The sequence below is a fragment of the Gavialis gangeticus genome, unplaced genomic scaffold (assembly GCF_001723915.1).
Source record: "Gavialis gangeticus isolate Ggan-Ray unplaced genomic scaffold, GavGan_comp1, whole genome shotgun sequence".
Classification (NCBI taxonomy): Eukaryota; Metazoa; Chordata; order Crocodylia; family Gavialidae; genus Gavialis; species Gavialis gangeticus.
In genome coordinates, this window is record NW_017728997.1 from 32,562,898 (window position 1) to 32,590,161 (window position 27,264).

The 27,264-nt window shown below is 45.7% G+C and overlaps 1 protein-coding gene across 7 annotated transcripts in view; it reads left to right on the forward strand.

Annotated features, from left to right (window-relative positions):
* The window catches only part of WNK2 (WNK lysine deficient protein kinase 2), a 309,344-nt gene that overhangs the window by 114,170 nt on the left and 167,910 nt on the right, over positions 1 to 27,264 (forward strand). For all 7 annotated transcript variants that reach the window (XM_019505037.1, XM_019505038.1, XM_019505039.1 and 4 more), the window contains exons 2-4: positions 4,982 to 5,154; positions 6,070 to 6,290; positions 15,657 to 15,814. In XM_019505037.1, the coding sequence (XP_019360582.1) occupies positions 4,982 to 5,154; positions 6,070 to 6,290; positions 15,657 to 15,814 (552 nt within the window). The remainder of the gene's footprint in view (positions 1 to 4,981; positions 5,155 to 6,069; positions 6,291 to 15,656; positions 15,815 to 27,264) is intronic.

Here is a 27,264-nt window from a genome sequence, read left to right on the forward strand (position 1 = left end):
GGGGGGATCAGCAGGCATTGGGGGAGTCACTGTTCCCCCGAGCACCGCCAGGAGTGACCAGGAATAACGGTCACAAGCTGGCAGAGGGTAGGTTTAGGTTAGACATCAGGAGGCGCTATTTCACGGTTAGGGCGGCTAGGGTCTGGAACCAACTTCCAAGAGAGGTGGTGCAGGCTCCTACCCTGGGGGTTTTTAAGAGGAGGTTAGATGAGCACCTTGCTGGGGTCGTTTGACCCCAGTGCTCTTTCCTGCCATGGCAGGGGGTCGGACTAGATGATCTGCTCAGGTCCCTTCCGACCCTAGAAACTATGAAACTACGACTCTAAGATGCAGTTTTCAGGAACCAATTGTCATAAGTCTGAGGGACTGCCAGTATTATGGTGGTTGGTGTTAAAGAGCTAAGGAGAAGGAATTCAAGTAAAATGAGGAAAGGGGAAACAACCTGTGGGAAATCCAGTTTCCTCCCTAGTGATTACACAGGGGCCTATTAACTGAATTGGTGTACACATTGTACAAGAAGACTGGCTGCATAGGGTAGCCATGCAGTCCATTTGTGGCATTTTGCATGTTTAGAGGAAGGGTAGGTTGGGACACTCCCTTTGATGCAGATAAAGGGATACTTGAAAAGTCCTGCTCAGCTTGTGGGTGCCACTCAGAAATCTTGCAGAGTTGAGTAGCTTGTTAAAGGCTTTTTAGTGTCTGTTTTTGTTGATCAGCATGATGTAACACGAGCCTCTATATGACAGTAACTAGTTCAAACTTGTACCTTTTAAAGGGCACAGACGGAAGTTACATTTTTCACATGATTGGCCCCCCTGAAAATACTCTACAGTTGTGCGGTGACACGTGTACATGGCTGTAAAGTGCTTTTAAAGTGTCCAATCACACGCACACAAAAAGCACACCTTCATCTGATGCCTCAAAGCGCCTTAAGGAACTTGTGTTCCCTAGACTAATTTTGGCATGGGATTGGGGCTGTCAGCAGGAAGGGAAGGGGAGGGGAAAACCATCAGCAGTTAGTTGCCAGCTGGTGTTTGCCTGGCTTGAGCTGGAGGGTGGGTGGGTGGAGTCCTGCTGCTGTGTCCCCCTCCTCCCTCTCCCCACCCTCAACCCCTCCCTCTAGCCCAGCTGAAGCCGGGCAAACCCCAGCCAGCACCTTGTTGCTGCTGGCTTGCCCATTCCTCCTCCCTTCTTGCTGATTAGCCCTAGTGCTGTGGGGTGGGGGGAGGACTGGGGAGAGGGGCAGCTCCTCAGTTGGCTGATCACCTGCAGCCAGGCTCTATTTCACCCCCCCCCCCCCCCCCAAGGGGTCAACGCCCCGAGAGGGGGGGGGGGGGGGGGCGGGGGGGGGGGCCGCCCCCCCGTTTGGTGGACCCCCGCCGCCCGGGCTTTTTTTCCCCCCCCCCCCCCCCAACAGGTGAACACCTGTTGAAAGGTGGGGGGGGGGCGCTCTAACTCATGGCACTTTATGTGAAGTGCCATGAGTTAAAGCAGAGGCCTGTACATCTGTCAGTTCCCAAAAGAAGCAGTTCTCTGTAGTTGCCTTTGCAGAATTACTCTGTAGGCACCCCATGGCTTGCCCATCTGCTTAGCAGTCTGCCTATGGCTTTGAGGAGTGTGCTGGATGATGGGTTCCCCTCACAGAAAGATTACAGTCTGGGAGGGCATGTTCTATAGTATGAAATATGAGGAATAGATTATCTGCCACGGACTCTTTGGATAACTTTGGCTTGGCCAACTTGCTTTGCACCAACGCTTCGACGTTTTCTCTGGATTTGGGTATATGATTACACGATTTTTTTAACTCCACAATTCCTTATTTCTAAGTGTCGTAATTTGTGTCATCTCAACCTAGAGTTTCCTAGCTACCTGACATAGGGACTTGTCTTTTAAAATTCCAGTGCCCGAAGATGATATTTTGGAAGCTTGAAACAGTACCTTTAGTTTAAAGATTGGTCTTGCATGGTTTTTTTTTTATCATCTGGGAATAAGCATTTGCAACCTTAGTGAAGATTTTTCCAAATAAACTTTAAGTGAGTCATGTAGTTAAAATCACAGCTGGAGGGTTTTGGGGTTTTTTTTTTTTTTTCTTTTCTGCCCACAGTAGAAAACAGCTTAGCTTTTAAGCCCTCTTAAGCTTTGACCAACAGCCTATGTATCAGGTTCAGTGGATGGAATTTAAAAAGCTTGGTTATAAACTCTTATAAAGACTTTACATTGGAAACACCTCAATACGAGTCTGAAGCTTTTTAAGTATGTGTTGTGTAACCACCCAGAACTGGAACATTCTTTCTTGTCCATGTACTTCCCTCCCAAGTGCTGGTGATGGCCCAGCTCTCCTAAGTATGGCACTGAACTTTCAGCAGTAGGGAAGTTTACAAAATGCTGCATAAATGCATAAAATGTGTTCATGGAATGTGGAGAAGGTTTGGAGGGAGGAAGATGAAGTCACTTATTTTCTTGTCCTACTCAAACTATTTCAGTCTTCAGCCCTGACTTGCTTGTGTGCACATGTAATTTGCAGCCTCACAGAATGTGACCATGTGTTTTGTTGTATGTTCAGTCAGAATCTAGGAGTGGAAAATATCTCATGATGCTCAGAAATGCAGAAGTTTGAATCTGGGGGCACTATGAATTTTTTTCTCAGGGAAGAAGATTCTGTAAAATTGCAAGCATTGTAGTTATCCTCTTCCCACTCCTCCCCTAAGCCCCCAATATGATCTTTATCTCGCATAGGGAATTGTTTTCTTTCCTCTTTAATAGGCATGCATCTGATTTACTTTACAGGATTTAAATTAAAAGGAAGCTCACCAGTTGAGAACAAACTGATAGGGTTGAAAGCAGTTGTTAGACTCTTCAGTGCTTGCTCACTCAAGCTGCATTTATTTTTTAACTTTCTTATCAAAGTATATAGTTTGCAACAGCCGCAGTGGTGCCTCATAATTGGCTGTTGTTAATATTGTTGATGTCCACCTGTCAGCAGTACAATAGCTGTGAGTGTGTTGCTGAAAGCCTTACCTTGTAATAAGAGTTTGCCCCCCACAAGGCAAGCAGATGCTATGATAGAGAAAAGTGTTGCTGTTGCCCTGGGCAACCTTAGCATGAGTGATAACATTGATGCTTGCTGGAGAAAATGTACAGAAAACTAACAACTACTGCTCAGCTATGGAACGCGCATATACAGGTTTTTTGGAACCACTAAAATGCAGCCTTCCCAGCCTCTCCCTCCCCCATTTAAGAAATAGATTTTCTTTACTTGAAGACCAGCCAAAAAACATAGTGGGTTTCAGCTTGGATTTTCCTTTTGTAATATCTCTGCCAACATGAAGCCAACTCGTTTCCAGCCCTATGAAGTCTCATTACCATATTAAATTCTTTGCAGCGTGGAGGAGGCTAGACTATATTAAAATGACAATGGCATTACCCCTCTAGAGTCTCAGTAAGGGGGGAAAAAAAGAAGCAAAATGACACTTTTTAATTCATTTAAACACAAAATAGCATTCACTTATCTCAAAGGTGGCTCAGAAATGTTAAATGCCTAAGTTTTAAAAATGAATGCATCATGGATCTGGCTTTTTTTTTTAAAACTAAGCTTTTTAGTGATTTCCTAGTTAAGTTTTGTGTGCAAGACCTGTTAGACTAGGGGCGGGCAATTATTTTAGGTGGAGAGCCACTTACTGAGGTTTGGCAAGCCATCAAGGGCCACATGACAGCCAGGGGCAGTTGAGTATTAATTTTCTAAATTTAATATTTTTGAGGGGCCCCGCGGGCTGGATAGAATGGCCTGGCAGGCTGCATTTTGCCCACCCCTGTGTTAAACGGGCCTGCCTTTTTTCTCAGTAAACAATTAGCTTTTTCCTAGGTGGTGGACTCCAGTGATCTCAGCCTTATAAGTGATCATATTGTCTTAAAGGGGGAACCCCTAGTATAAGGTTCATGCCATTTAGGCTCATGCCAATTTTTGCTTCTCTGTGATTTTTATCACAAGGTTTGAAGGCAATTTTTGTAGGTTTATGGACACCTTCTAGGGTGTTATGGGAGTTGGTGGGCTTCTGCTCTTCCCACCAGGCAGCCATCCAACAAGAAGCAGAAGTCCACTGACTCCCATACACCCAAGAAGGTGTCCATAAACCTTCAGAAATTCTCAAAGGTTCTTCAGAAAAACTGGGAAAAGATGATGATCCTAATATTTCTAATTTTAAAAAGCAGGCAAGACATATATTTAGCACTGCTTTTAAGTATCAGAAGGAAGAAACATGGGTAAGATTAATTTTTTAGATCCATTCAGGGTAAAAAAATTAAGAAAAAACTTAGAAAATGAGACAGAATTGTGAATGATCAGAAGTTCATGTATTCTTTCTTGAAGCTGGATAGTTTAGTTTGACCTTTTGGAAATAGTAAAAGCTGTGAAGCCCCACCTGGTTACCTAAGGGAGCTTTCCCTTTAGTCAGTTACATGTAGACTATGGGCCTAATCTCTTGAAGTGCTGTGCATTCATGACTATAAATGAAATCAATTAGTGGTGACTAGTAAGGATGTATGAAAATCAGGCCCTGCATTATTATTCTGGTCCTTCTTGTTAGCTGTATGGCCGTGACCAAAAACAGATTCGTCTTCTAACCAGTGAATTAGTAATTGTATGTTCATTGCACTGAGACATGGTTCAGAGTAAACTGGAATATTTTAGTAATACCTCAGGTGTAAATGGAAATTAGAGGCTCTTATATGGCCTAGCATAGGCACGTATTTGTTGCAAATCAACCCCATCTTTCTGCTCAGTTCAGGCACAGGCAAACAATTTTATGAAGTTTGTGCCTTTGTTCATCTACGTTACTCATCTCTTACATAAATTAGAGTTGGGGTGTTTCACAAAAGGATAAAAAAAAATCTGGAACACTGAAAACCATAGTACTAGAATGATAGGTTGTTAATAATGTTTCCTCCCTAATTCAGTACTAATCATGTTTCTTTTGGATTATAGGACAGAAAATTGACAAAAGTAGAGAGACAGAGATTTAAAGAGGAAGCAGAAATGTTGAAAGGTCTTCAGCATCCAAACATTGTTAGATTTTATGACTTCTGGGAATCCTGTGTAAAAGGAAAGAGATGTATTGTGCTGGTTACTGAATTGATGACCTCTGGCACACTGAAAACGTAAGTAGTGAGTTTCTGATAAGAAGCCTAAAAATAGCTGCAGAAATTTTTAGAAAAATCCTAATTTCCGACTCTGAAAAAGGCATCTCAAGATGAAATGGAACTTTCCTCTGCCTTCTGTCATCTGTCCTGGTGTTTCATTAATTGCAAAGCATAACTTCACTCCTCTTCCCTCCTTCCCTCAGTTATGTAACGATTATCGGTGTTCTCCTTTTATCTTTGGCATGTGACAAACTAAGCTTTTTAGGCTGGGTTGTTGTTCATTGGAAAACTGCAATGACATAGCTTTGAAAGCTGGGAAATCAGATTTTGAAGCTAGAGCAGCTTCATGTAATCTCCTAAACATTAATAGCCTGTGGTGCTGACACTCTTGTTCAGGTTGGTATAACACAGTTAGCACAAATACTGGAACAGATCTTCTTCATCCCCAGTAGGAGTACTAGAGATCATTCCATACCTCCAGTGTGCTACTCAGCAAATGCAGTTGCAGGTTTTGAACTTTCCTAAACATCAGCTCCACATCCACCCTAACAATTATTGTGTTAGATTAATGACAAAAATGCAGGTGAGAGGTGAAAGCCTTGATCCAAATTTAAGACTTCTATTTTGTAGTAATACATAAAGCATCCATAGCGTAACAGAGACCTCTGTACTAACACTGAATTGCTTCAGTGTTACACTTTCATAAACTTCTGTACTGATGGTGGGAGTTGCTCCAAAAAGCATATTATCCACACCCCTTCCCCCCCCCAAATGTAATTCCTCCTTCAGCAAAGTCTCTCCCCACCCCCCTGCATGGTGCTGTCTCTGGTAGCCAGGTTGAGCCTTACTCATAATGAGATTAGTTAAAAACATTACAATTTTTACCAGTGCTCTTCTTTTCTTTGTTCCCTGCTTTGGGTGCTTGTGCTGCAGGTATCTGAAGAGGTTTAAAGTGATGAAACCAAAAGTTCTTCGTAGCTGGTGCCGGCAAATTCTCAAAGGTCTACTTTTCTTGCACACACGAACTCCACCCATCATTCACAGAGACTTAAAATGTGACAATATTTTTATTACTGGACCAACTGGATCTGTGAAAATTGGAGATTTAGGTCTGGCAACCCTGAAGAGAGCTTCATTTGCCAAAAGTGTAATAGGTAATTATTTCTAATGGATTTAACCCTTTTGGGTCTTTACAGTGGTTATTTGGTTCACCTAAAATCCATGGGACTCTGCAAGAACAGTAACAGTTCAAATACTTTTTATTTGTACTTATTGACTTGTATTTCGGGGTGGAGGGGAGCATACTTTGTCCTAAAATTGTGAACCTGAACATGTGGGGTCAATTTATGATTGCAAAGTCAACTATGTAGATTCAACTTATAATTTGAACAATGTGGTATAACACTACTTAAAATGTTCATGACCTTCTCTCCTCTTCTCTTCCCTTTCATTTCTTCTCTCCTCTTAAACTTAACAGCCTGCCTATTAAATATCAAATACTTTTTTTTTCCTATTTTCTCATGTAATCTGAGTAGGGATAATTTTTGACGGCACCAAAATTGTGACCTTTTTCATTTCTTATCCCCCAGAAGTCAGTCGCATTCTCTACATTTTTATTTTTAGAAACATGCATTTGCTGTACATTTAAGTTAGGGGTACTCCTGCTTGCACCACAACTGTTTTCATTTCAGAATACTTAAGCATCTCCAAATTATATCCAATCTGTTCTACATGCATGGACTTGCACTTTTTTTGAAATCTAATAATTGAAATCAGACCAGTTTTTGCCAGAAGACTAGAAGGTCTGACTCCTCAGGGAGATCCCAGGTCAGGGAAGTATTCCCAATCAGAATAGCATTAAAGTAATTCCAGTTTCATTTCAGCAGAATTTCATCTTTGCTTACATGATTTCCTGAGTCATTAACCAAGAGTAGCATTTCCCTGCCAGATTTTAACTTTTTAGTGTTGTGATGGGTTTTTTTTTTTTTTTTGAAACTATGTGAAGCCCCTTTTCTGTTCTCATACTGCTTACACTTTTTTCTTCTAATCTTGCGTATGAATTTGTCTTTGGAAAGATGCACGACTTTAAAAATATCTGGTGGAAGCTTGGGGAGGTAGTAAGGAATTAAAAATGAGTTGTAAGGGGGAAGTTTGTTCGGGAAATGCTCATGTTCAAGCTAAAAACTTTTAAAATCTTTTGCATCCTTTATTTTTATTGAGGTACTAGCAAATTGCCCATCATGATTGACAGGGGGAGGGAGGGTATGGGGACGGAGCACCGCCGCTGCAGTGCTGCTCCCAGTGGGTCCCCCCCCCACCTGCATCTCCTGCTCCTGCCTGTCTGCTGAGGGGGTGTGTCCACCCCTTGGGTGCAGCAGCGAGGTGAGAGCTGGGGCGCAAGGCCAGCACTGTGCCACTGCTGCCTCCAAGGAGCAGGGAGGAGGGAGCAAGGTGCTGGCTTCCCCCCACCCCTGCCATTTACCTCTCCATTCCTGCTGTCTGGCCTTGCCCCCCTGCTCTGGCCCTTCGGTCCCTGCCATCATGGCAGTGCTCCACTGTGTCTGTCTGTCTGTCTGTGTAGAGCACTCTGGTTGTTTGTCAGCATTGTGATGGTTGTCTTGGCAGCCAAATCAGAGTGCAAATGAAGTGTTAGACAGTTAGACACTCTCTAAGGCTTTTATTGCATTAGAATTGGATAAGAAATTCGACATACAGGTGTTTAGACTGAGATCTAGGTCAGGGGTCAGCAGTGTTTTTGGGTAGAGTGCCAAAAACACTCCAACCTTGACTTGTAAGATGTTGGCGTGCCATGGGTGGTTGACTGGGGAGTTGTGAAGGGCCCAATCCTTTTTGAGGCAAAACATCCCCCAAGGCACATGTGCACTCCTGCCAGTAATGAGATGAGCTGGGGCTCCACAGACCTCAGTGCAGTGGCTTTCAGTTTCCCAGCTGCCTGCCACAGCTGGCTTGGGGTCTGGGCAGGCCTCTCCTGCCTGCCATTGAGCCCAGGTGGTGAGGAGGCTGCAAGCAGCTGCACTGAGGTCTGTGGAGCCCTGGCCTGGGTCATTGACAGTGGCGGGTGCGCACATACCTCTGGGCGCTCACATACCTCTGGACAGACAGCAGGGGAGATGCAAGATGCCTGATCCTTTGTTGTGGCAGCACAGCTCCAGCCCCTTTCTCACCATCCACTCCAAAGCGCACATGCCACACTAGCATGCATGCTGGGTTAAAGTGTAGCTGAAATTTTGGAATCCAATCCTCAGTTTGAGTAAATCTCAGATGAATAGATTTCAAAGAAATTTGTTGATAGATACAGACACTGCTGTTTATATGGCCTTGATTTTTATGGTATTTTGAGATTCAATTCAGCTTTGAATTATTATTTTGATATGTTGAAATTTTGCATTTCAGCTACTGCAAGTGATATCAGTAGTATAGTCAAATCTTCTTTATTCATTTTTTAATTTGTGCTACTGAGTGATGCTTATGTTGGAGGTGGAAGCTGTTGGTGATGTGTCTGGTCTAAGGGTGGTAGCAATAACAAGGAACTTTTACTTTTGGAGAAATCCTAAATTGGACATGACTTAGTGAAAATTGAGAGAACCCTTTTTAAACTCCTCTGCTCTTTTAAAATTTCTACTGTTCAGGAGATCGTATTTTTTTTATAAAGTACTGATCAAGTACCATTGGAGAGATCTGTGACTTCTTAGTGGAAACTGAGCTGTACTTATTCTGGTTTTTAACAAGTATTAAGTGTACTGTACTGCATAAGATCTTTGCAGGTCTAATTTGGTAAAAATGAATTCATAAATGGATTAAATGAGATTTTTGCCTTTTACTTGGCATTTTGGAATGTTGCCATGATTTGGCCTGCTTTTTTAAACTGCTGCCTCTCAGAGTTGTTACAAAGTTGATTTTAAATGCTGTGCAGTTTACCAGGCTCTTTTTGGCTGTGACTAAAACAGTGTAGCAGGTGTATTGAGCAGGGTCTGCATCTGATAGCAGACATTAACTGTTTCTTATTAGCAGTGCCAGAGTCTAGAACAGCTGGAAGATAAAGATCCTAAGCTCAGTTGTTAAATTCTGCATTAAGATTCAGGACAGTGTCTGCTAAATCCAGCTGGCAAGTGGGTCCAAATTGGATATAATAGGTTTTGTAGTGTTTCTGAGGCAGGGTGAGCAACAAAGGATAGCCTTGGAAAAGAGCGCGAGAACAGCCAGTATCAGAGGGGGTGTTCAGGACAAATCTGTATACAGCTTCACTAACAAGCCCTCTTATGCAGTATATGGTAGTCTAAAAAGCTATGTATAGACAGTTAAAAAAAAACAGAGGTTGAATCTATTCAGTCTTTGCAGGTTAGCCTAAACTGTGCAGATTAAACCAAGAAGCAAGTGGACAGACGTTCACTGTTGATTCAGGAAATGCAGCCACATGCCTGTAGTGGGTCAGGCCAGAAGCCTGGAGGCACTAGAGCATGCCTCCCCCTGCCAAAAGAATTGGATTGAAGCTCTAAGGCTTTTTCCCCCTGCCTGCTCGAGTGGGGTGGGTTGGGTGGGGTTGGGTTACCATATTTCCAGTTCCAGAAAAGAAGAAACCTGTTATGTGGGGGAAATATGATGGTGGGGGGAGGGGGCAGTGACATGCTGTTGCCCCTCACTGCCAAGCCACAGCCCCCTCCCCACCCAGCCCTGCTGCATTCTCTCGCTTCCAAACCTCAGTACCCTGGGCCACGATAGTGCCCCCTCACTCCTGACCTGCAGACCCTTGGTCCTGCCAGTGCCCCTCACTCCAGATCCACAGCCCCCTGTCCCACCCCAGTACTGTCAGAGCAGCCCTAGCTGTCCCTGTCTTGACCGGGCCAGAGCGTGGTGGATCCAATTCTTGCAAGTGGCGGTAGAGTGTGTCTGGCCCCAGTGCAGGCTGGAGGGAAGAGGAGTGGAGACTTGTGGTACCCCCTACCCTGCTTTGGGGTTGCCACACCAGGCAGCTTGGCCACGTGTCCTGCCCCCCCCAACCCTGGGCACCATCTCCTGGTTGCTCAGCCCCTGTGAGCACAGGCACTGGCCCAGCCACAGAATTCCCCATTGCCTTCAGAGGACCCTCCCCACCCTTTTCCCATGCTGGAGGGGCAGGCAACCCCCCAACCTCTCCTGCCTTGTCACAGCCCCAGCCTTCGCCCCCTGTGCCCTGACCAAATGTCCAGGATTTTGCTTTGCTGCGCTGGTGGAAGCAAGGGGAGGGCAATCAGAAGCAGCATGGAGCACCAAGTGGGTCTCTGCATGTACCTCTGCAGCTGCAGGTAGATAAGTCTGCTCCCTGCTGCCTCTGATTGCCCTCCCCCTGCTCCCACCAGCAGAGCAAAGCAAAATCCTGGACATTTCAGATTTAAAAAACAAAAAACCCCCCCCCACCCAGACGGATCGGAGGGCTCAAAAAGAGGACATGTCTGGGGAAAATCCGGACATATGGTAATGCTAGTGGCCAGGCCCCAGCCCAAGGCTAGCAGGTGGGAGGGTGGGGGTTTAAATCCCTTCCCTGGCCCACATGGGACCTCAGCCTGGGTCTGCAGGGGGGGAGTGCAGTACCTGCTAGGCTTCTGCCCTCTCTCCACTTCTACCTCCCCATTTGAGGTGGAGAGGACAGCCCCTGCCATGCTGGAAGGAGGTAGTGGCATTGAATTCATAAAAGCTTAAACAATAGTCTTTTCTCTGAAGTGAGCGTTTATTGAACACAGGGATTTGCAACCTCAAGCACACAACAAACAGCCACCAGAAATCCTCACCTGAGCTAAGATATACTAAGCTGTGTGCTCTCACTGTGTTTTACCGTGCTGTAACTTAAAATGGAAGGTAATAAAGCAAAAAGACTAGAGCAACCTTGTATAAGTCTTATGTAATCCTGAGAGCAGAGTGTTTCCCTACAGCTAGGCATTCAGAAAGTCCTTGGGGAATCAGTAGGTGGTCTTAGGTGTTGGAGTGGAGATCCCACAAGCCACATCTCAGCTTGAGTTTTTACAGGCATACTTGCACCCCTTTCCCCCTTGGGTGCCTTTATTAGTATGCTCGTCACCTATAGCACCTTTGGCAGGACTCTCATGTATTCAGTGTCTTTTGTCTCTGCATAGGTATTCCAGTCTCCCACTTTTTACAGGTTCTACTTTATAATGTAAATGTAGTTCTCTACTTTCCTTGGTCAAAACAGGCCAAGCAGTCTGGGAACCTCTCCTGTTCCCTTAGGTCTGTCTCTAGCACATAAATGTATTCATTGTGCCAGATCTTTGCCACTGCCTCCCACCTCTGTGTGGGCCTGCAGGGTTGGCCCTATTGTTACCAGATTTGCCCATCACTTTGGGGTGTGATCATTTGTTAGGGATACGTTTCTAGGGTCCTGGTAATTCTGTCAGTGTGCTGCTTGTGTTACTTGTGTTTCTATACAGAGCTGTATATCTCCCTTCTGCAAGTCCTCACCCCCAATGGAGCTATCTTGCAGGACTCAGTTTCGATGGGGCTGGGTTCCTTCAGTCACCAAATCAGTCATACACACACAGATTAACATGACACACCTGACCTGGCTGGGTTGATCAGCCTGGACGGGCTGACACCCTCATATGCCAAGAATCAGTTCATCAGAGCAACAATAAACTGCAGTCAGACACAAGCACACAGGTGAACAGAATACCTCTGAATCCTGCTGGGAGTCCAGATGACACCCTCATGGGCCAGTATTCAGTTCATTAGGGCACGTCTGAACCAAACTGGGTCAATCAGCCCGTACAAGCTTGATCCTCTTACTTGTTTTAAACTCGGCACATCCCAATCTTTAGCCTCTTGATGAGCAGATCCCACAGTATTTTGGGGCTTCACAGAGATCTTTAGCTTAGGTAAAAGAAGCATTGCTGCAGAGCAAGTGGGGAAAGTGAAGTAGAGAAGGAGAAATATATCCAGTTACTACCAGTTTGACTATAAAAGTTATTTATTGCTAAGTATATGAAATATATAATGGCACTAGTAGTAATAGACATGCAAAGGAAAAACAGTTACAGTATTACCCTGGTTTCACTAAGTATTTGGGGAAGCTTAGCTCAAGCTTTTTTTCCTTTCTTCTCCCGCCCAGGCCGGGGGTCGGACTTGAAGATCTACAAGGTTCCTTCTGACCCTACTTCTGTGATTCTATGATAATACTGTTCAGGTTCAGAAATCTATGCCTAGAGAGAAAAAAGAAAAGAGAGAGAGAGTGTGCTGGGATCTCACCAGTCCAAGGCACTCGGGTTGCAAAGCTGACCAGTTAAAGTTCTCAGCACGATTCTTGAAGGGAGACTGTTTCTTCCAGTGTCCCAAGAAGAACAGCGGGTGGTGTGAGAGAGACTTCTCTTGAAGCACACACACACTTTGCTGCTTTTTTTTTTTAGATTTTTTTTTACCCTCAGTTCAGCCTCTTCCAAGCATTCTCAATAGTGTAAATCATTGTCTTTTCTCTTGACAAGAGGTTATCTGGTTTGGAACATCTCAAAAAAACTGATTGATAATCAGGAAAACATAAGGTTAGGGAGTAACCAGACACTTTAGGAGCCAGCTGGAAATTCCTATGGATAGCAGATATACTTATGGGATATCTCATGGTTTCTTCAGAAACAACAGATAGCTTGCAGCATCAGGGTTTTGGATTTTTACTTGTGAACAAGCCTCAGGTTAGCATGACTTTTCCAGATCTTAAGAGACTTAAGGCAATTATTGGAGTGTTCATAACCCTTGTGGGGGTAGGACTTCCACCAGTCATCCCGGGAAAAGTATGACAGCACTTGTGGTCAGGGCTCCAATGGGCTGGATGCTGTGATGAACCCTTTACCATTGTTCAAATGTTGCCCATACCCTCTCTGACTCAATCTCTTTGCCTCAGCATTCCCTAACCCGGCAACAGAGTTTTAGCCTATTAACCTTAATTAGGCCTCCTATAGTGGGACTGGGGAATGTATGGCCCGAGATGCCTATTAAACTTTACTTCTGCTTAGAGGTGTGTGTTGGGGGGGAGGAAAAGTCCTTTGTAAATCCAGTTTAAAACTGGTCTGATACATGCTGAGCTGGGTGTGTGTAAATGTGTGTAGATTAGCATTTGGAGCACAGATTCCCCATCATGCAGCGCTCCCCTGCTTCTCTGATCCTAGAATTCACTGCGGTCTCTGCTTCCAGCATTCTGTTCTCCATCTCCCATGTATATGAGTTGTCATCTAGTTCCATCTCGGATGCAAATGAGACAGTGCAGTTGTTTTACTCTTGTCACCCTTATCTGGAGGGGTTTAGGTGGGTCTCCCACTGCATCTTAATCCATTTTGTTTAGGTGCGGGGAGGGGATTCTTTGTGAGTCAGGCTGTGTCCTGTGTCAGGGGTCCCCAAGAACATGGAGCTGAAAGGTAACGCTATGCTCACAGGTGGCAGAGGACTGGTCCCTCCTGCCCTTGTTTCCCAGCCTCTTTCCCTTTCCCCATAGCCTGGGGGAAGCTGAGGAGAATTACCCTCCCCTTATCAACTGTTTGCTTCAGTCTTTGTCAGAGATGGGAGGAGGTAGAGTCTGCTGGTCTTCTGCCAACTTCCTGCCAAGCAGACCGGGCTCCCATCCGGGTGAGAGAGGGGGTTTAAACCCTGCCTCCCTCCCCTCTGCCTGATCTTGCCTGCCAACAGTCCCTGCCCTTTCACTGCAGTAGGGAAAAGTCTGGCAGGGGCTGCCCCTTCTTCCCCAGGCAGGACTGGCTGCAGTCCCCAACCAGGTCTCCCACCCCCGCCCCCTTGTCAGCACTGCCTGGGCTAAGGAGCAGAAGGATTGGACTAACCCTGGAGCACAGCCTGGCCCAGCCCAGGGCTGGAAAGGATGCTGGGGGACTATGATTTAACTTGAACCAGGAAGGGGTCTGGGTCAGAAATTTCACCAGGTGGTTTGACCAAAATCAGTTGAGTCTAATGGTACATTCAACCAGATTCATCTTAAACCAGTTTCAGCTATTTTGAAACTGGTTTATGTGCACTGAACTTCTGTTCTGTTACAGGCTTGAATCAGTTTCTGATCACTTAAAATGGTTTGTGTAACTTCTGTCCCTAGCTAAAATGTTTTTGCTTGCAATGTTTACTCTGGTAAGAGTGAGATGTATGTCTCCCTTGCATTTTCCAGTCAAAGTAAGCTAGAAAGCAGAAGTAATTCTATGCTGATATAACTTCATCATGGCTTTTACTGGCCTAGAAGTGTCGTAACAGAAAAAACTGCATACCTCATTAACATTGCTATACTGGGAAAAGTTTCTAGTATAGATCTGGCCAGAGCTGCCAACAAAGACAAAACTGAGGAGGTAGGTGAGCTTGGATGTTAACCTAGAAACTGCCTATTTAAGACTAGTCCACCATTAGGAGTCCTTTTCAAAATTAAAGTTTTTGTTTGCTCTAAGTGTAATTTAGCCAGAGAAGATGAAGGTTCATTTCTTAACCTTTGAACTAATATTCTAAATGGTGGAAAGTATTCCTCCTTCCATCCTTCAAGATACCCTCTCTAACTAATTTGCTTTAATCTCGGAAAGAAAAGGACAGACCAACTGAGAGCACAATCTTCTCTGACACTTTCTGCCATTACTTGATAAGACAATGATAGTATAAACTGATTTCCCAAGCATAAACCATTACATGACATAATGTACTTTGCATAAATTGTTTGATGCAAGCAACAGTGCCAACAGTTCAGCTCTGTAGACCACACTGTTCAAAGTAATTGCTATTCAGAGGTTCTGTGACAAGAGCTAAACAAGTGTTGTGACTAAATGTGTGGGTGGTGTTCTGTAGCATTGATGTCACTGTTGCTTGCGTGTCTGCGATTCTGCATAGGTAAGGGAAACTTTGAAGGTATTGTAAGTAGCTATTTGTCATAAAGCTGCTTTTTTTTCCCCTCCTAATTGTTAGGCAGTAAGAATGGAGCTTATTTATCACATTGTCTGATTTCTGACATCCTTAATCCTAGTGAAGATGACCTTTGATTTCTATCACTCATATGGTGGTTAATGCTAGTATTTGTCAGGCCTGGCTTTGAGAGAGACTTTTACTGCCTACCACCCATCTTGCCAAAATAGAATCTCCTGAATAATTATGGCCTTGTTACTGCTGACATTGTCAAAGGCAGACATCCCCTTCCATTCAAACTAAATAAGTTGGGGGAGAGAAGAAGATAAACTACTTTGCAGGCTTGCCCTCCCCCACAAATATTGACTGTTTTTTATTTTAAGGTTTTCCTGTGTACTTCTGGAAATCTTATACGTGTGCCTGCCACCTCCCCATTATTGCAGATGAAGCAAGAGATAGATGTCTTAGTTTTCTTCTTTTCTTTTCTATTTGACAGAGTGGGGATAGAGAAGGCATGAATATATATTGGTCAGTTTTGATGTTTTGTATGTACTCGGACATAGCTGTATTAAGCACATTTTTATAGATTAGGAGAGTGTGTAATGTTTTTGCCTGCTGTGAATTCTTTCATTTTTTTTTTCTAGGTACTCCAGAATTTATGGCCCCAGAAATGTATGAAGAACACTATGATGAATCAGTTGACGTATATGCTTTTGGAATGTGCATGTTGGAAATGGCTACCTCAGAATATCCCTATTCAGAATGTCAGAATGCTGCTCAGATTTACCGGAAAGTAACCTGCGTAAGTGAGCTTAACTTTTTTTTTTTTTTTTAGCATGAGTCCTTTATAGTGTAAAGCTTTTCTGAATGTTAATGTTAGGGCTTGCAGTGGGGCATGTCCGTGTGGTGGGATATGAGAGTAATGCAGAAATAATGTCTTCACCCTAATTTTTGGTATTTCAGATGACTACAATTCTACAGTTGTAATTTTTTTATCTGTCATTTGGCTTCCTGTGATCTACGTGCAGAGAATTTTAATAATATTTATTGTTCGGTGCCTTCATTATTGGGTTATTTTTTATTTTTGTTGGTCAAAGTAGATAAGAATTGGGAGGTCTGGGAACGAGTTTTTCATTCAGTTCTAACTGCAGTCAGACAAATTAGGCTTTCCACAAAACAACTGCAGAATGCTTAGGTTTGCAACCTAGGTGGTTATGTGCATTCTTAAACTGTAGGATATAGCATATTTACTCACATACAAACAACATGATGGGGGCTTGAAGCTGAAGCCGGTGTTAAGCTGCCAGCTTCCCTGGGCCAAGTGATTCATGCAGTTGGGGGTGGGAGGGAAGTGGGGGGGGCTTGCTACTAAGGGGTTGTGGAGGAAACCTACCTGTGTAGCTTGTCAGGAAGACCACACAGCCTTTCCCCCCTTTCCTCCAGCTCCAGCCCCTACCCAGCCAGACCCAGAGCTGTCACTGCTGCTTCTGCATGGGTGGGCTGGGAAGGGTTGCCACCACTCTTTGCCTTGGAGCTGGAGCACAGCAGAGCAGCAGAAGATAAATTGTGGGGAGAGGGTGCAGATGGTGGGGGACAGGTGACAGGGGAGAGAGAGCATGGGTATAAGGCCAGGCACAGGTATGGAGGAGCAAGGGTTGAGGGGGGTAGGCATCAGTTGCCAGGCAGGGTCATGGAGAGAGAAGCATGAGTAGGGGCATGTGGTGGGAGGAGGGGCAGGTGGCAGGAAGACCACAGGTGGGGGCCAAGTGGCAGGGAGGAAGGCAGGGAAGGTAAGGGGCCAGGGGTATGGCCTCTTTCCATCTGTCACTGACTTCCTTACCACAATTTTAAGAGGGATGAATTTAAGACGATATTCCACTAATTATAATTTTCCATGTATAGAATCAAATTATTGGGGGGATCATCTTAAATTCAAAGTAATCTTGGATTCAGGTAAATACAGTAATATGAATCAAAGTTTGGGTACAGTAGCTTCCTTTCTTGAAGACCAGACTGGAGAGAGGATGAAGTTTCATTATTTTGCATTGAGCCAGTGCTTGAAAAGTGCAGTACCTGCATTCCAGAACTCTTCAGTGTCTATTAAACCCTAAGTATAAACCAGAGAGATGGTTTGAAAGTATTGGCTCTTTAAAACTCAAGGCACCCCTTGGAAAGCGCCAGCTCTTAATTGATGCTCATTTTACTACAGAAAAATACTAGAGGAGTTCTGTTGCAAAGGGCTCTGAAAGACCACAACTAGTGTTAAAAACATTTTTCACCTTTAGATTCTGTAATCTTTGGGTTTAGCTTGTAAATCATGTTAGCTCACTTAACAGAGCAAACATTGTGTGGCATTGTACAGTGCCCTTTCAAGGATCTCAAATTGTCCCAGGGTGCCACAGTACCTAGTTGAGAATCACTGATCTAAAAGAATAAAGCTTGACTGAAGGAAAAGGCAATCTGAAAGTGAGTCAGGAGGCAGGGCCCAAGTTCACTTCATCAGATGCTATGAAATTTGAGAGAGCCAGGGCTGAGCTAAACCCTAAGTATAAACCAGAGAGATGGTTTGAAAGCACTGGTTCTTAACCTTTTAAACTCAAGGCACCCCTTGGAAAGTGCCAGCTCTTAATTGATACTCATTTTACTATATCTGAAGATCACGATATCTGCAGATCAGATGCAAAAATGCGCTTGTCTGAGTCAAGCCAGAAACTCCCTAGGAAAGCTCTGAGGCTTTTGTGAGGGCCATGATCTCCTTTAATCAATGGAGAATCAGTATTGTCATGGAAACTGAAGTTAAGAGCTTTGACAGTTTTGCTAGTTTTATTCTGGAATGTTAAGTGAAACCATTAACATGACACTTTTCTTCAGAGTGCAACCTCTCAAGTATGCTGCTGGTTTATCCCTTTCTGTCTAGCTGGGAAGGGATATAGTGACTAGAGCAGTTTGAGGTGGGCAACTCACTTGTATACAAAGAAAAGGTGGTGCATGCCCCCCTTCAACATCTGGAAATGGTTGAAAGGAAGAAGGGAGTGGCCAGGCCTAGGAAGGAGGACTGAACTGAACAGCATTTATTTATCTTAGTTGTTTAAGTCAAAGCCAAGCAAAGTAATAAGTACCTAACTTTATAGAGTGCAGAGACTGAATGGATTGGGGATGGCAATTGCTTGCAATTTCCACAAGTTCCCAAGAGCCCAGCTAGTATCCCACTTTGCCATCTCTTTGTGCTTACAAAGCACAATTATCATAATGATGATTGGTTCAGTTGATAATGGCCTTGAAGTCTGGTTTTAGATGGGACACCAGACCTCTTAGGACTGTTCCATCAATGTGATTGCTGCAAGCAACCAAGCTGAAGACCAAACTAAGGAATCGGGTGCAATGTAACAGCCATATTGTTCTGTTCTTTATCCTACCCAGAGCAGAGGCCTTTATCTGTTTCAGCCTCCCCTTCCCCTCCATACTTGATTCACAAAAAGGTTCCTATGTTATTGCATGTACACCAGTTAAAAAGCATCCTCCTAATGTCTAACCAGCAGTCAGGGAGCCAGATGCTTTTGTTGGGGAACTTGTTTGTATGTTGCTGGATGTGTGAACAAACCTGAATTCTTTAGCTCAGCAGGTGCCAATGCTTTTTGATGGCTGCCCAGAATGACCTAACTTGGATCCAAGGTGATTTGGCACTGGAACCTGGTCACTACTGCCACTTCTTCTCCCAACCATCTGGCCATAGCATGGCAAGGGGAACTCTGCCAGCTAGCCACAGCATGGTGTGGGCAAGGGCCCCACCTACCCACCTCCACTTGCCTTCCCAGGCAAATGCTGCTGAAGCCCTCTGGCTCCAGGTGAGGTCCAGCGGTTCTGGGCCAAATCTGGCCTGTGGGCTTTGGGTTGCTGACCCTGCTTCTGTGCAAGATGACAGCACTAATTGAGTGGTGAAAATATAGAATGATACATGGCAGGTATAATATGATACACCACAACCTGAAACAAGACTGCGAGTAGTAACCCATTTTGCAAAACACCATTTGGAACTTATCACAGCTGAACCTTTTCTAACCAGACTGGTCCTTATCCAAGATAGCTCAGGAACTCCTTAAAACAGTGGTGAGCAATTATTTTGGGCAGAAAGCTGCTTACCAAGTTATGGTGAGCTGTCGAGGGCTGCATGGGTAGCCCTGCCCCTTGACAGGTGCCCTACTCCCTGGTCACCATTTTGGGACCAATGTCTCAGGGCCAGCACTGGTGGGGCCCAGAGTGGGGCACAAGGCTGGCAGGGATCTGTGGAGCTGGGCTGGGCTGCACCAGCAGGAAGAGGGGCGAGCTAGCTCGGCTCCATAGAGCTCCTGCTGGCCGGGACTCTGTACTCCTGCTGCCCTGCTCTGGGCCCTGCTGGTGCTGGCCCCGGGACACTGAAGCGGGTCCCATTTCCCGCTGGCTCCTGCACCCGATCACTCCCAATGCCCCTCCCAGCCCTGCAGTATAGGTGGGGGGGGGCAGCATGCAGCGGGGAATGAACTGGTGCTGAACGTGAGGAAAAGTGGCCCCTCCCCCACCCCATGGCTGGTGCTGCTACAGCCACTCACAGCCTGCATGGGGCTGTCTTGAGCAGGCACAGGCAGACCCAGGCAGGCTGCGAGTGGCTGCAGCGTGGGGTGCTGGCCGTGGGGCGGGTGAGGGGCCGTTCCCCCCCCCCCCCCGCGCTCACAACCAACTTGTAACCCACCCCCGCTGCCAGCTGGGGCCCTGTGCCAGCTCCGGACTTGCCCGTCGGGGCTGTTCTGTGGCAGCAGCAGCTGCTTGGTGTGGAGGAAAGTGGCCCCTCTGCTTGCTGCACCAGGCAGTGTTTGCTGCTGCTGCCCAACCGGAGCTTGCACTCTGGGCAGCACAGGGGCAGCGGTGGCAAATGCTGCCCAGTGTGGTGAGGCTGCTTTCCTCCATGCCAAGCAGCTACTGCTGCCGCGTGTAGCCCCTATGGGCAAGCCCAGAACTGGCACAGGGCCCAGGCTGGCAGTAGGGGTGGGTTACAAGCTGATGCTGAGCACGGGGGAGAAAAGTTGCCCCTCACCTGCCCTGTGGCTGACGCGCAGTGCTGCAGCCACTTGCAGCCTGCCTGGGGCTGCCTGTACCTGCTTGGGACAGCTGCGAGCAGTTGCAGCAGGGAGTGCTGGCCATGGGACGGGGGAGGGGCTGCTTTTTCCCAGGCTTCTTCCCTGCCTGGGGTCCTCCCCCTTTTTCCCCCCTCACTCCTTACCCAAGTTTCTGGCACTGGTGCAGCCACATGGTCCCAGCCCCTGCTGGGGCTTCCAGCTGTGGGGCTGGGGCTGGGTGGGCCCTGCTGTTGCAGGAGCCTGCCGGGGCTTCCCCTGGGTCCTGCTCCTCCTGTCATTTTTGACAGGAAACAAGGACAGATAAATATTTATTTTCTAAAATTTTTTTAGGGGCCCTGTGGGCTAGATAGGATGGCCTTGTGGGTCAGATGCGGGCCATATTGTGCCCACCCTGCCTTAAAGCACTATTTCTAGGCCTCTGTTCCATAGAAAGCATGCATAGAATTGTTTGGCAGTGTAAACAGCTGTATGGAATATTTAATGCTCTATTAACTAGAGTTGGCTACTGCATTATGGCACCAAGGGGATGGAAGCATGCATGAACAACAGGGGGGGAGGGGCACAGTGCTGGCGGTAAGTGGGGGAGCTCCCGCAGATGCCGCAGGCCTGTTGGCAGCAGGGTGGGGAAGGGAGGGTGGCGAGCACCAACCAGGGGTCGGCGACCACCTGCAGACACCATCACATTTTTGTAGGGGGTGCTCTACCACGCTCAGGGGGTGTGCGTGCACCCCCTACGTGTCATCCCTGGGAGCATGTGCAGTTTATCCTATCAACTACAGCCTTTTCTACTGAACTGCACAGATTAATGGGAAGCAGAGATTGCAGCTTTTCAAAAAAGTAAAATGCATCTGTTAGCTAGCAGAAGCTGCTTGTCCTGAATCGTGATGCTGCCAATCTTTCGTACCAAAGTTAATGTTGTTCTACTTGCTCTGTCCCTATAAAGGAAGTGTTTTCCTTGTCTGGCACGATATTTTGTCACTTGCATTTGGGTATGTGGTGTTTAATCTTGGTAGATAGCTTATAAGAAATCCCCTTGCTACATTCTCTGGAGTTCCAATAACCACATCACAAGCCTGTCCAAAATGCAAAGTTTTGAGACTTCATGTTCTCAATGTGCTATTGAATACTCTTTTAATCAGGTAACCTAATGGATGGATCTCCAGGGGGGGGCAGCAGCCACGTGGACACCACCTTTCTGCTACTGCTGTCCCTAGCTGATCCAGGTGCAGGTGGAACCCCAGAGTTGCTCCCTCTGTGGGTCCCCAGATTTAGCTGAGGACAGTGTCAGCTGCTCCCTGTTAACCTCTCTGCTATAGGCGTCTCCCACTGGCACTGGAAGGAGGAATTTTTGCCACTACTGTTTCCAGCTTATGAAGGCATGGGGGCAGCTCCAGAGCTTATATTGATCTGTGTATTGCCTATAATTTTATGGGACTGGCTGTGTGACCCATCTATGCAGCTGTGTGCCTAGCTTGCATGTGGAACTGCCATGAGTAGCTTAGAGTTTGGTAATATGTGCCTGCTATGTATATGTGCAAATAACATGCACTTGCTAAACTGCAAGTCAACACAGAAGTTAAGAACTGAATTTGTACAATTATGAGCCACCTGGAGTATGCTTTTAATTAAGACTTTCTAAGCTTCCTTTGTCACCTTATAAAAGCAATATCCAAGATGGCAAACAATGTGATTAATTAGAGGATCTCTAATTTGGTGTGTCTTATTTCAATTTGACTTTTCAGATTTGAATAATTTTTAAATACTGTTGATCAAGAAGCTCTAAGCCAGTTGGTTTTCTCTGGTAATAACAGAATATGGTAGCTTGCAGTAACTATAGAAAGGGCCTTCTACAAGGTGGGCTCCATCAACTAGGTAATAAACACCAATGGACAGCTTAAAATCTTCCAGTAGAGGAAGAGAGAACATTTGAGGCTTGCAGGCATTAAGTGTCATGTGAAGTGATGGTAGCTATATCTGCTCTGCTGGTGATGGCAACCACTGAGGCACCAGAAACCCATAGTTGAAACAATTAATGTTGCCATGAGGACTGGGGTAACGAACTACCTGTCAAGGGAAAGAACAAACATGCCACATCTGTGGGCTGTGTAGTAACTGTCCCTTGTGGTGGGAGGAACATATGGTTTGTTATCTTAAACAGGAATGTAAAAGGCATTGTAAACTTTGGGTAGAGCTCTTGTTACCAGGGAGAATTTTGTTTACAGCCTGGACTTCCTTGGGGGAGAAGCTGCTTCCTTAGCCCTTAGTACCAGTCAGGGTACTTGCTACCTCTCTGAGTAACCTGACTGAGCTGTAGCTTGGTTTTTAAGGAAGTTATCATTCCAGTAAGAGGAGAGTGATGCTAGGAATATGGGGAGGTGGGTAGTTAATGAGGCCTCTGTAGATTGTTTTGTTTCTATGGTTGGTTGAGGGGATGACAGTGTGGATGAAAATTTTCATTATGTAAAGAGTCTCTCTTTCAATCAAACTTAAGGTTTGGGATTGTTTTAATTACACACATTTTTCAAGCCTAACGTAACTTTAAAAATTTTCCTTATTGCATCATAATAGCAGAGAACTAAAGGGTAATTAAGAGGCCAGATTCTACCTGGTTTTATCTGTTGACTTAAGTAAGGTTATAATCATAGAGAAGTAGGGTTGGAAGGGACCTCCAGAGGTTATCTAGTCTACCCTGCTGCCTGTGGCAGGATCATCCTTATCCAAACTATCCTATACAAATCTTAATCTAAATTCTACCTAGGACTACCATCAACCCTGACGCAACACAGATCTAACACCCTAACCTGCCACAGATAAAGCAGAGGAACCATGGCAGCCAGTGTCCTGCTTCTATGAAATGTTGTCAGTATATTCTCAAGAGATCCCAGATAGAGGGCCACATGTCCTTTTTGCCATTCACATTCCAGATAGAGGATGGCTAAAACCCCCTCAGTCCATACCAGTCTGACTATGGAGTAAAACTCCTTCCTGACCCCAAATATGGCTATTGGTTTGACCCTGAGCAGATGGGGAAGACCAGGAACCTCTGGCTTTGTTCCCAGCAGGAGCATTAGCACATGCCAGTCAAAGTTCCCAGCCTTGGCTGTAGCCAACACCCAATGCCTCTGAGGGAGGCTTAAGCACCCTGGCACATGTAGCAGAAAAAGGGGGGCAGGACGGGCAACCAGCAATGTCTAGAAGCATGGGAAATACTCATGGTAGAACAGATTATCCCCAACCAGTGGCTGTCCAGCCTCATTTTGACCATCTCCAGAGAGTCTATTCCGCTGCCTCACTATTCTAACAATGAAGACTCTTTTTTTTCTGGATATCCAGTCTAAAATTATTTTGCTACAACTTCAAGCCATTCGTCTGTGTCCTCCTCTCTACAGCAAGAGAGAGAAGGTGCTTTCCCTCTTCTTTATGGTAGCCAAATATTTGAAGACTGCTGTTGTCTCTTAAGCGCCATTTCTGCAAGCTTTTTCAGCCTCTTTTTATACAACTTGCCTTCCAAGCCCTTGATCATCTTTGCCTATCTCTGGACCCTCTCTAATTTCTCTGTCCTTTTTAAAATGTGGGGCCCAGAACTGTGCACAGTATTCGAGATCACTGCTAACCAGTGCTGAGCAGAGGCACTATCACCTTCTGTGTCTCTCACCTAATATGTCTATCAATGCAGCCCAAAACTGCTTTTGCTTTTTGTGCAGCTGCATCACATTGTAGACTCTCATAGAGTCTCTGGTCTACTGAGGCTCTCAAGTCCTTTCCCATAGTGCTGCCACCCAGCCCAGTGTCACCCATTTTATATTTGTGTTTTTGATTATTGCTCCTGAGGTGTAGCACTGTATATTTGTCCGTATTATTAAACTTCATCCTGTTAGCTGTAGCCCAACTTTGCACTCGGTTGAGATCCTTCTGAATTGCTCTCGCATCCTCCAGCATGTTTGCAGTCCTTCCCAGTTCTGTCATCTGCACATTTGCTTAAGAAGTTTTCCATGCCAGCATCCAAATTTGTTAATAAACATGTTGAACAGTACTGGGCACAGGACAGACCCCTGTGAAACTCCACTCAGAGCTTCTTGCCATTCTGACGTGGGCCCATTAAAAATTATCCTTTGCTTGTGGCTATTGAACCAGCTATCTATCCATCTTGTAGTAATTTTGTCCAGCCCACATTTCCATAATTTGTTTATGAAAAGGTGGTGTGGGACCTTGTCAAAAGCGTTGCTGCAGTCTAGGTACACTATATCCACAGCATTACCTTCATCCACCCAAGTAGTTACTTTTGTCAGAGGAGGCGATCAGGTTTGTTTGACATGATTTGTTTTTCATAAATCCAAGCTGGTTGCTTGCAATTAGCCTTTCTTCCTCCACATGCTTGCAAATGACTTTCCTTAGGATATGCTTCAGTAACGTCCCAGGTAGTAAAGTGAGGCTAATCAGCCTGTAATTCCCCAGGTCCTTCTCCTTGCCCTTTTTTTGAAGAGGGGCACTACATTTCCAGTTTTCCAGTCCTCTGGTCCCATGGCTTTATGATGATTGTTACCAAGGACTCTGAGATTTCCTCTGCCAGTTTCCTTAGGACCTTGGGATAAAGCTCATCCAGCCCTGCTGACTTGAATTCATTCAGACTCAACTAAAGCTCTGACTGTCTTTTTTGTTATCTCCTCCCTCAGCTTGCCCCCTTCCTTATCCAGATAATCCCTATTAGGTGTCTGGTTGCAGCTTAGGTCCTAGCTAGGGCAGAATGTGACCTTCCAAAATCAAGGAGTAAATGTTATTGTAGACACTAACAGTACTTCACATTTATTTCAACTTACTGGTAACCCATAGATCTATATGAAACATTGCCCCAGGAGCAGAGTGGAGTTGTTTTGCATTTTGTATTGGGAATAAAGTATCATCAGTGAATTAAATCTCTTCCTCTTGTAGAAATTTTAGAAGGTGTCTATTTTGACCATTCCTGCCACCATTGGCAATGTGTAGCAGGTGCATGTGCACCCCCTGAGATTGGTGGTGCACCCACTGAAAGAAGCACTGCTGGTGGCCCCTGCGGGAGGTTGGTGCTCGCCCCTCCCCCCACCACACTGCCACTGCCTGTGGGCGGTCACCATGCCCCCCAGCCTCCGAAGGCATTCATCGTTCATGCCTGTCACTAATCTGGCAGCTGGCTACAACAGGGGAATGCTGGTCTAGAACTGGAGCCACCTTCTCTTCTATACTTGTTCAACACTTATTTTTGGATGCCTAACCTGTTACCCAGCTTAATTAATGCATTAGTCTTATATGCACTGTGTTTAATGTCGTCGTCTTCAAATTTCTTTCCTCCCAATTAAACAATACAGTAAACCTTTCTATTACAAGGAATTAATAGTATGTGACAAAGCAACATATTGCTAATGTGGAACATATTGTACCTTCCTGTTTGAGGATAGGAATTGCTGGCATGCAAAACTAATTATTTTTGAAACTTTGCTTTTTTTCAGTATTTTGTTCCAAGTCATTTTGCAGCCTGAGCTGCTTATACTTATTGCAGTTGAAGCCCTTTTCCCTTTCTGAGTACAGATTTCCAGTCTGAGCCATAGGGAAAATCTATTACTACTATAAAATTCCCCATAATCCTTGAGAGACTTGAGGGGAGGGTATTGTGATACCCAAAAGCTTGTCTAAGTCTATTCTAGCCAGGCAGTTGGTCCAATAAAAGATACCATTCACAAAAATTCTTGCCTCACATATTTCCTAGATCATCATGGCTACAACACTGCTGCAACACTCCCATAATCCCTCACATGTTTGTCTATATAGTGATGTCCAGAATAATATGGGATCATAGTTTCTTGAGGATTTTTTTTCTTCCAGATGTTACAGATTCCTATTCCTTGTCAGATTTGGAGATACTTGTTATTCTTACATGTTACTCTTTTCAGTCATAGAATCTCAAAGTAAATGTCTAAAGAACAAAATGCTACATCATTTATTTTATTGATCACTTTCCTCTAGGTCTTCGATAATGAATTTTTATGTTACCTGTCGAAAAAAAGAACAGCTGAAAGATTTACAATCAAATCTGTAATGTTAAATTTTCAGATGTTACATTGACAGCAGGGGTAGGCTGTCAACAGGCTACATAGAGCCTGCCAAGAGACTTTATTTGGCTTGCGGTGGGTCCCTTGGCCCCACCTGGCCCAGGCTTGGGGAGCAGCCCAGGCCATGGCACGTGCAGCCAATCCTGATGCCCCTGGGCGTGCAATGGGGCTAGAGCAGTGCACCAGCCAGACTCCGTTGCCTGACAGCCTTGACAGAGATGACTTCTTCTGGCTGCTGCTACTGTTGCTACCTCTGCTGCACCTGACCCTGCTGCCAGGGCACCCCAGCCAGTCTGTTCTGCACCCAGTGTTGGGAGTGTTGGATGGAGCAGGTGGGTGCAGGAGACCACAGAGACTGGCTTGAGACCCCTACAGGCAGGGAGCACTTGACCATGCAGATGGGATGGGGCTGTGGGAGGGCAAGGAGCAGCATCCGGGTGTGGGACAGGTGAGCAGGGAGTGGCATCCAGCACTGGGACTGGCTTGCAGGGCTAGGACCAAGATTGGGATTGCAGGATGGTGATGGAGCAGGGCTAGGGCCTGGGGCAGAGCCACAATCTGCTCCCTGCACAACAGATTGTGACTGGCCTCACATGGGAGTGGGGCAGAGCATATGCCTGTGACCTGGCCCCTGTCCCAGAACAGATGTGCATGAGCAGCCCCAGTACAGCTTGGCTGTAGAGTGGCACGGCCTGGCAGTGTGGAGTGGCGTAATCGGTCGCAATCCATCGGGGCTGCCCTGCCCTACTGGGTTGCGCTGTGCTGCTCTGCAGCTGCATTGTACTGGGGCTGCCCATGCGCATCTGTGCTGGGTCACAGGCAGAGGGGGCTGGGTCATGGGCATATGTTCCACTTTCCCCCCTGGGTTGCGCCAGTCATAGTCTGTTGTATGAGAAGTGGATTGTATCTCTGCCTTGGGCCCCAGCCCTGGCCTCACCTTCCTATCCTGTTCCTGGATGCTGTGCCTTGCCCATCCACAGCCTCATCCCATCTGTCTGACCAAGCATACCCTGTCCAGCTGGGCCACTTTAAGGAGTTTTGGTGAAGAGTTGTGGGCT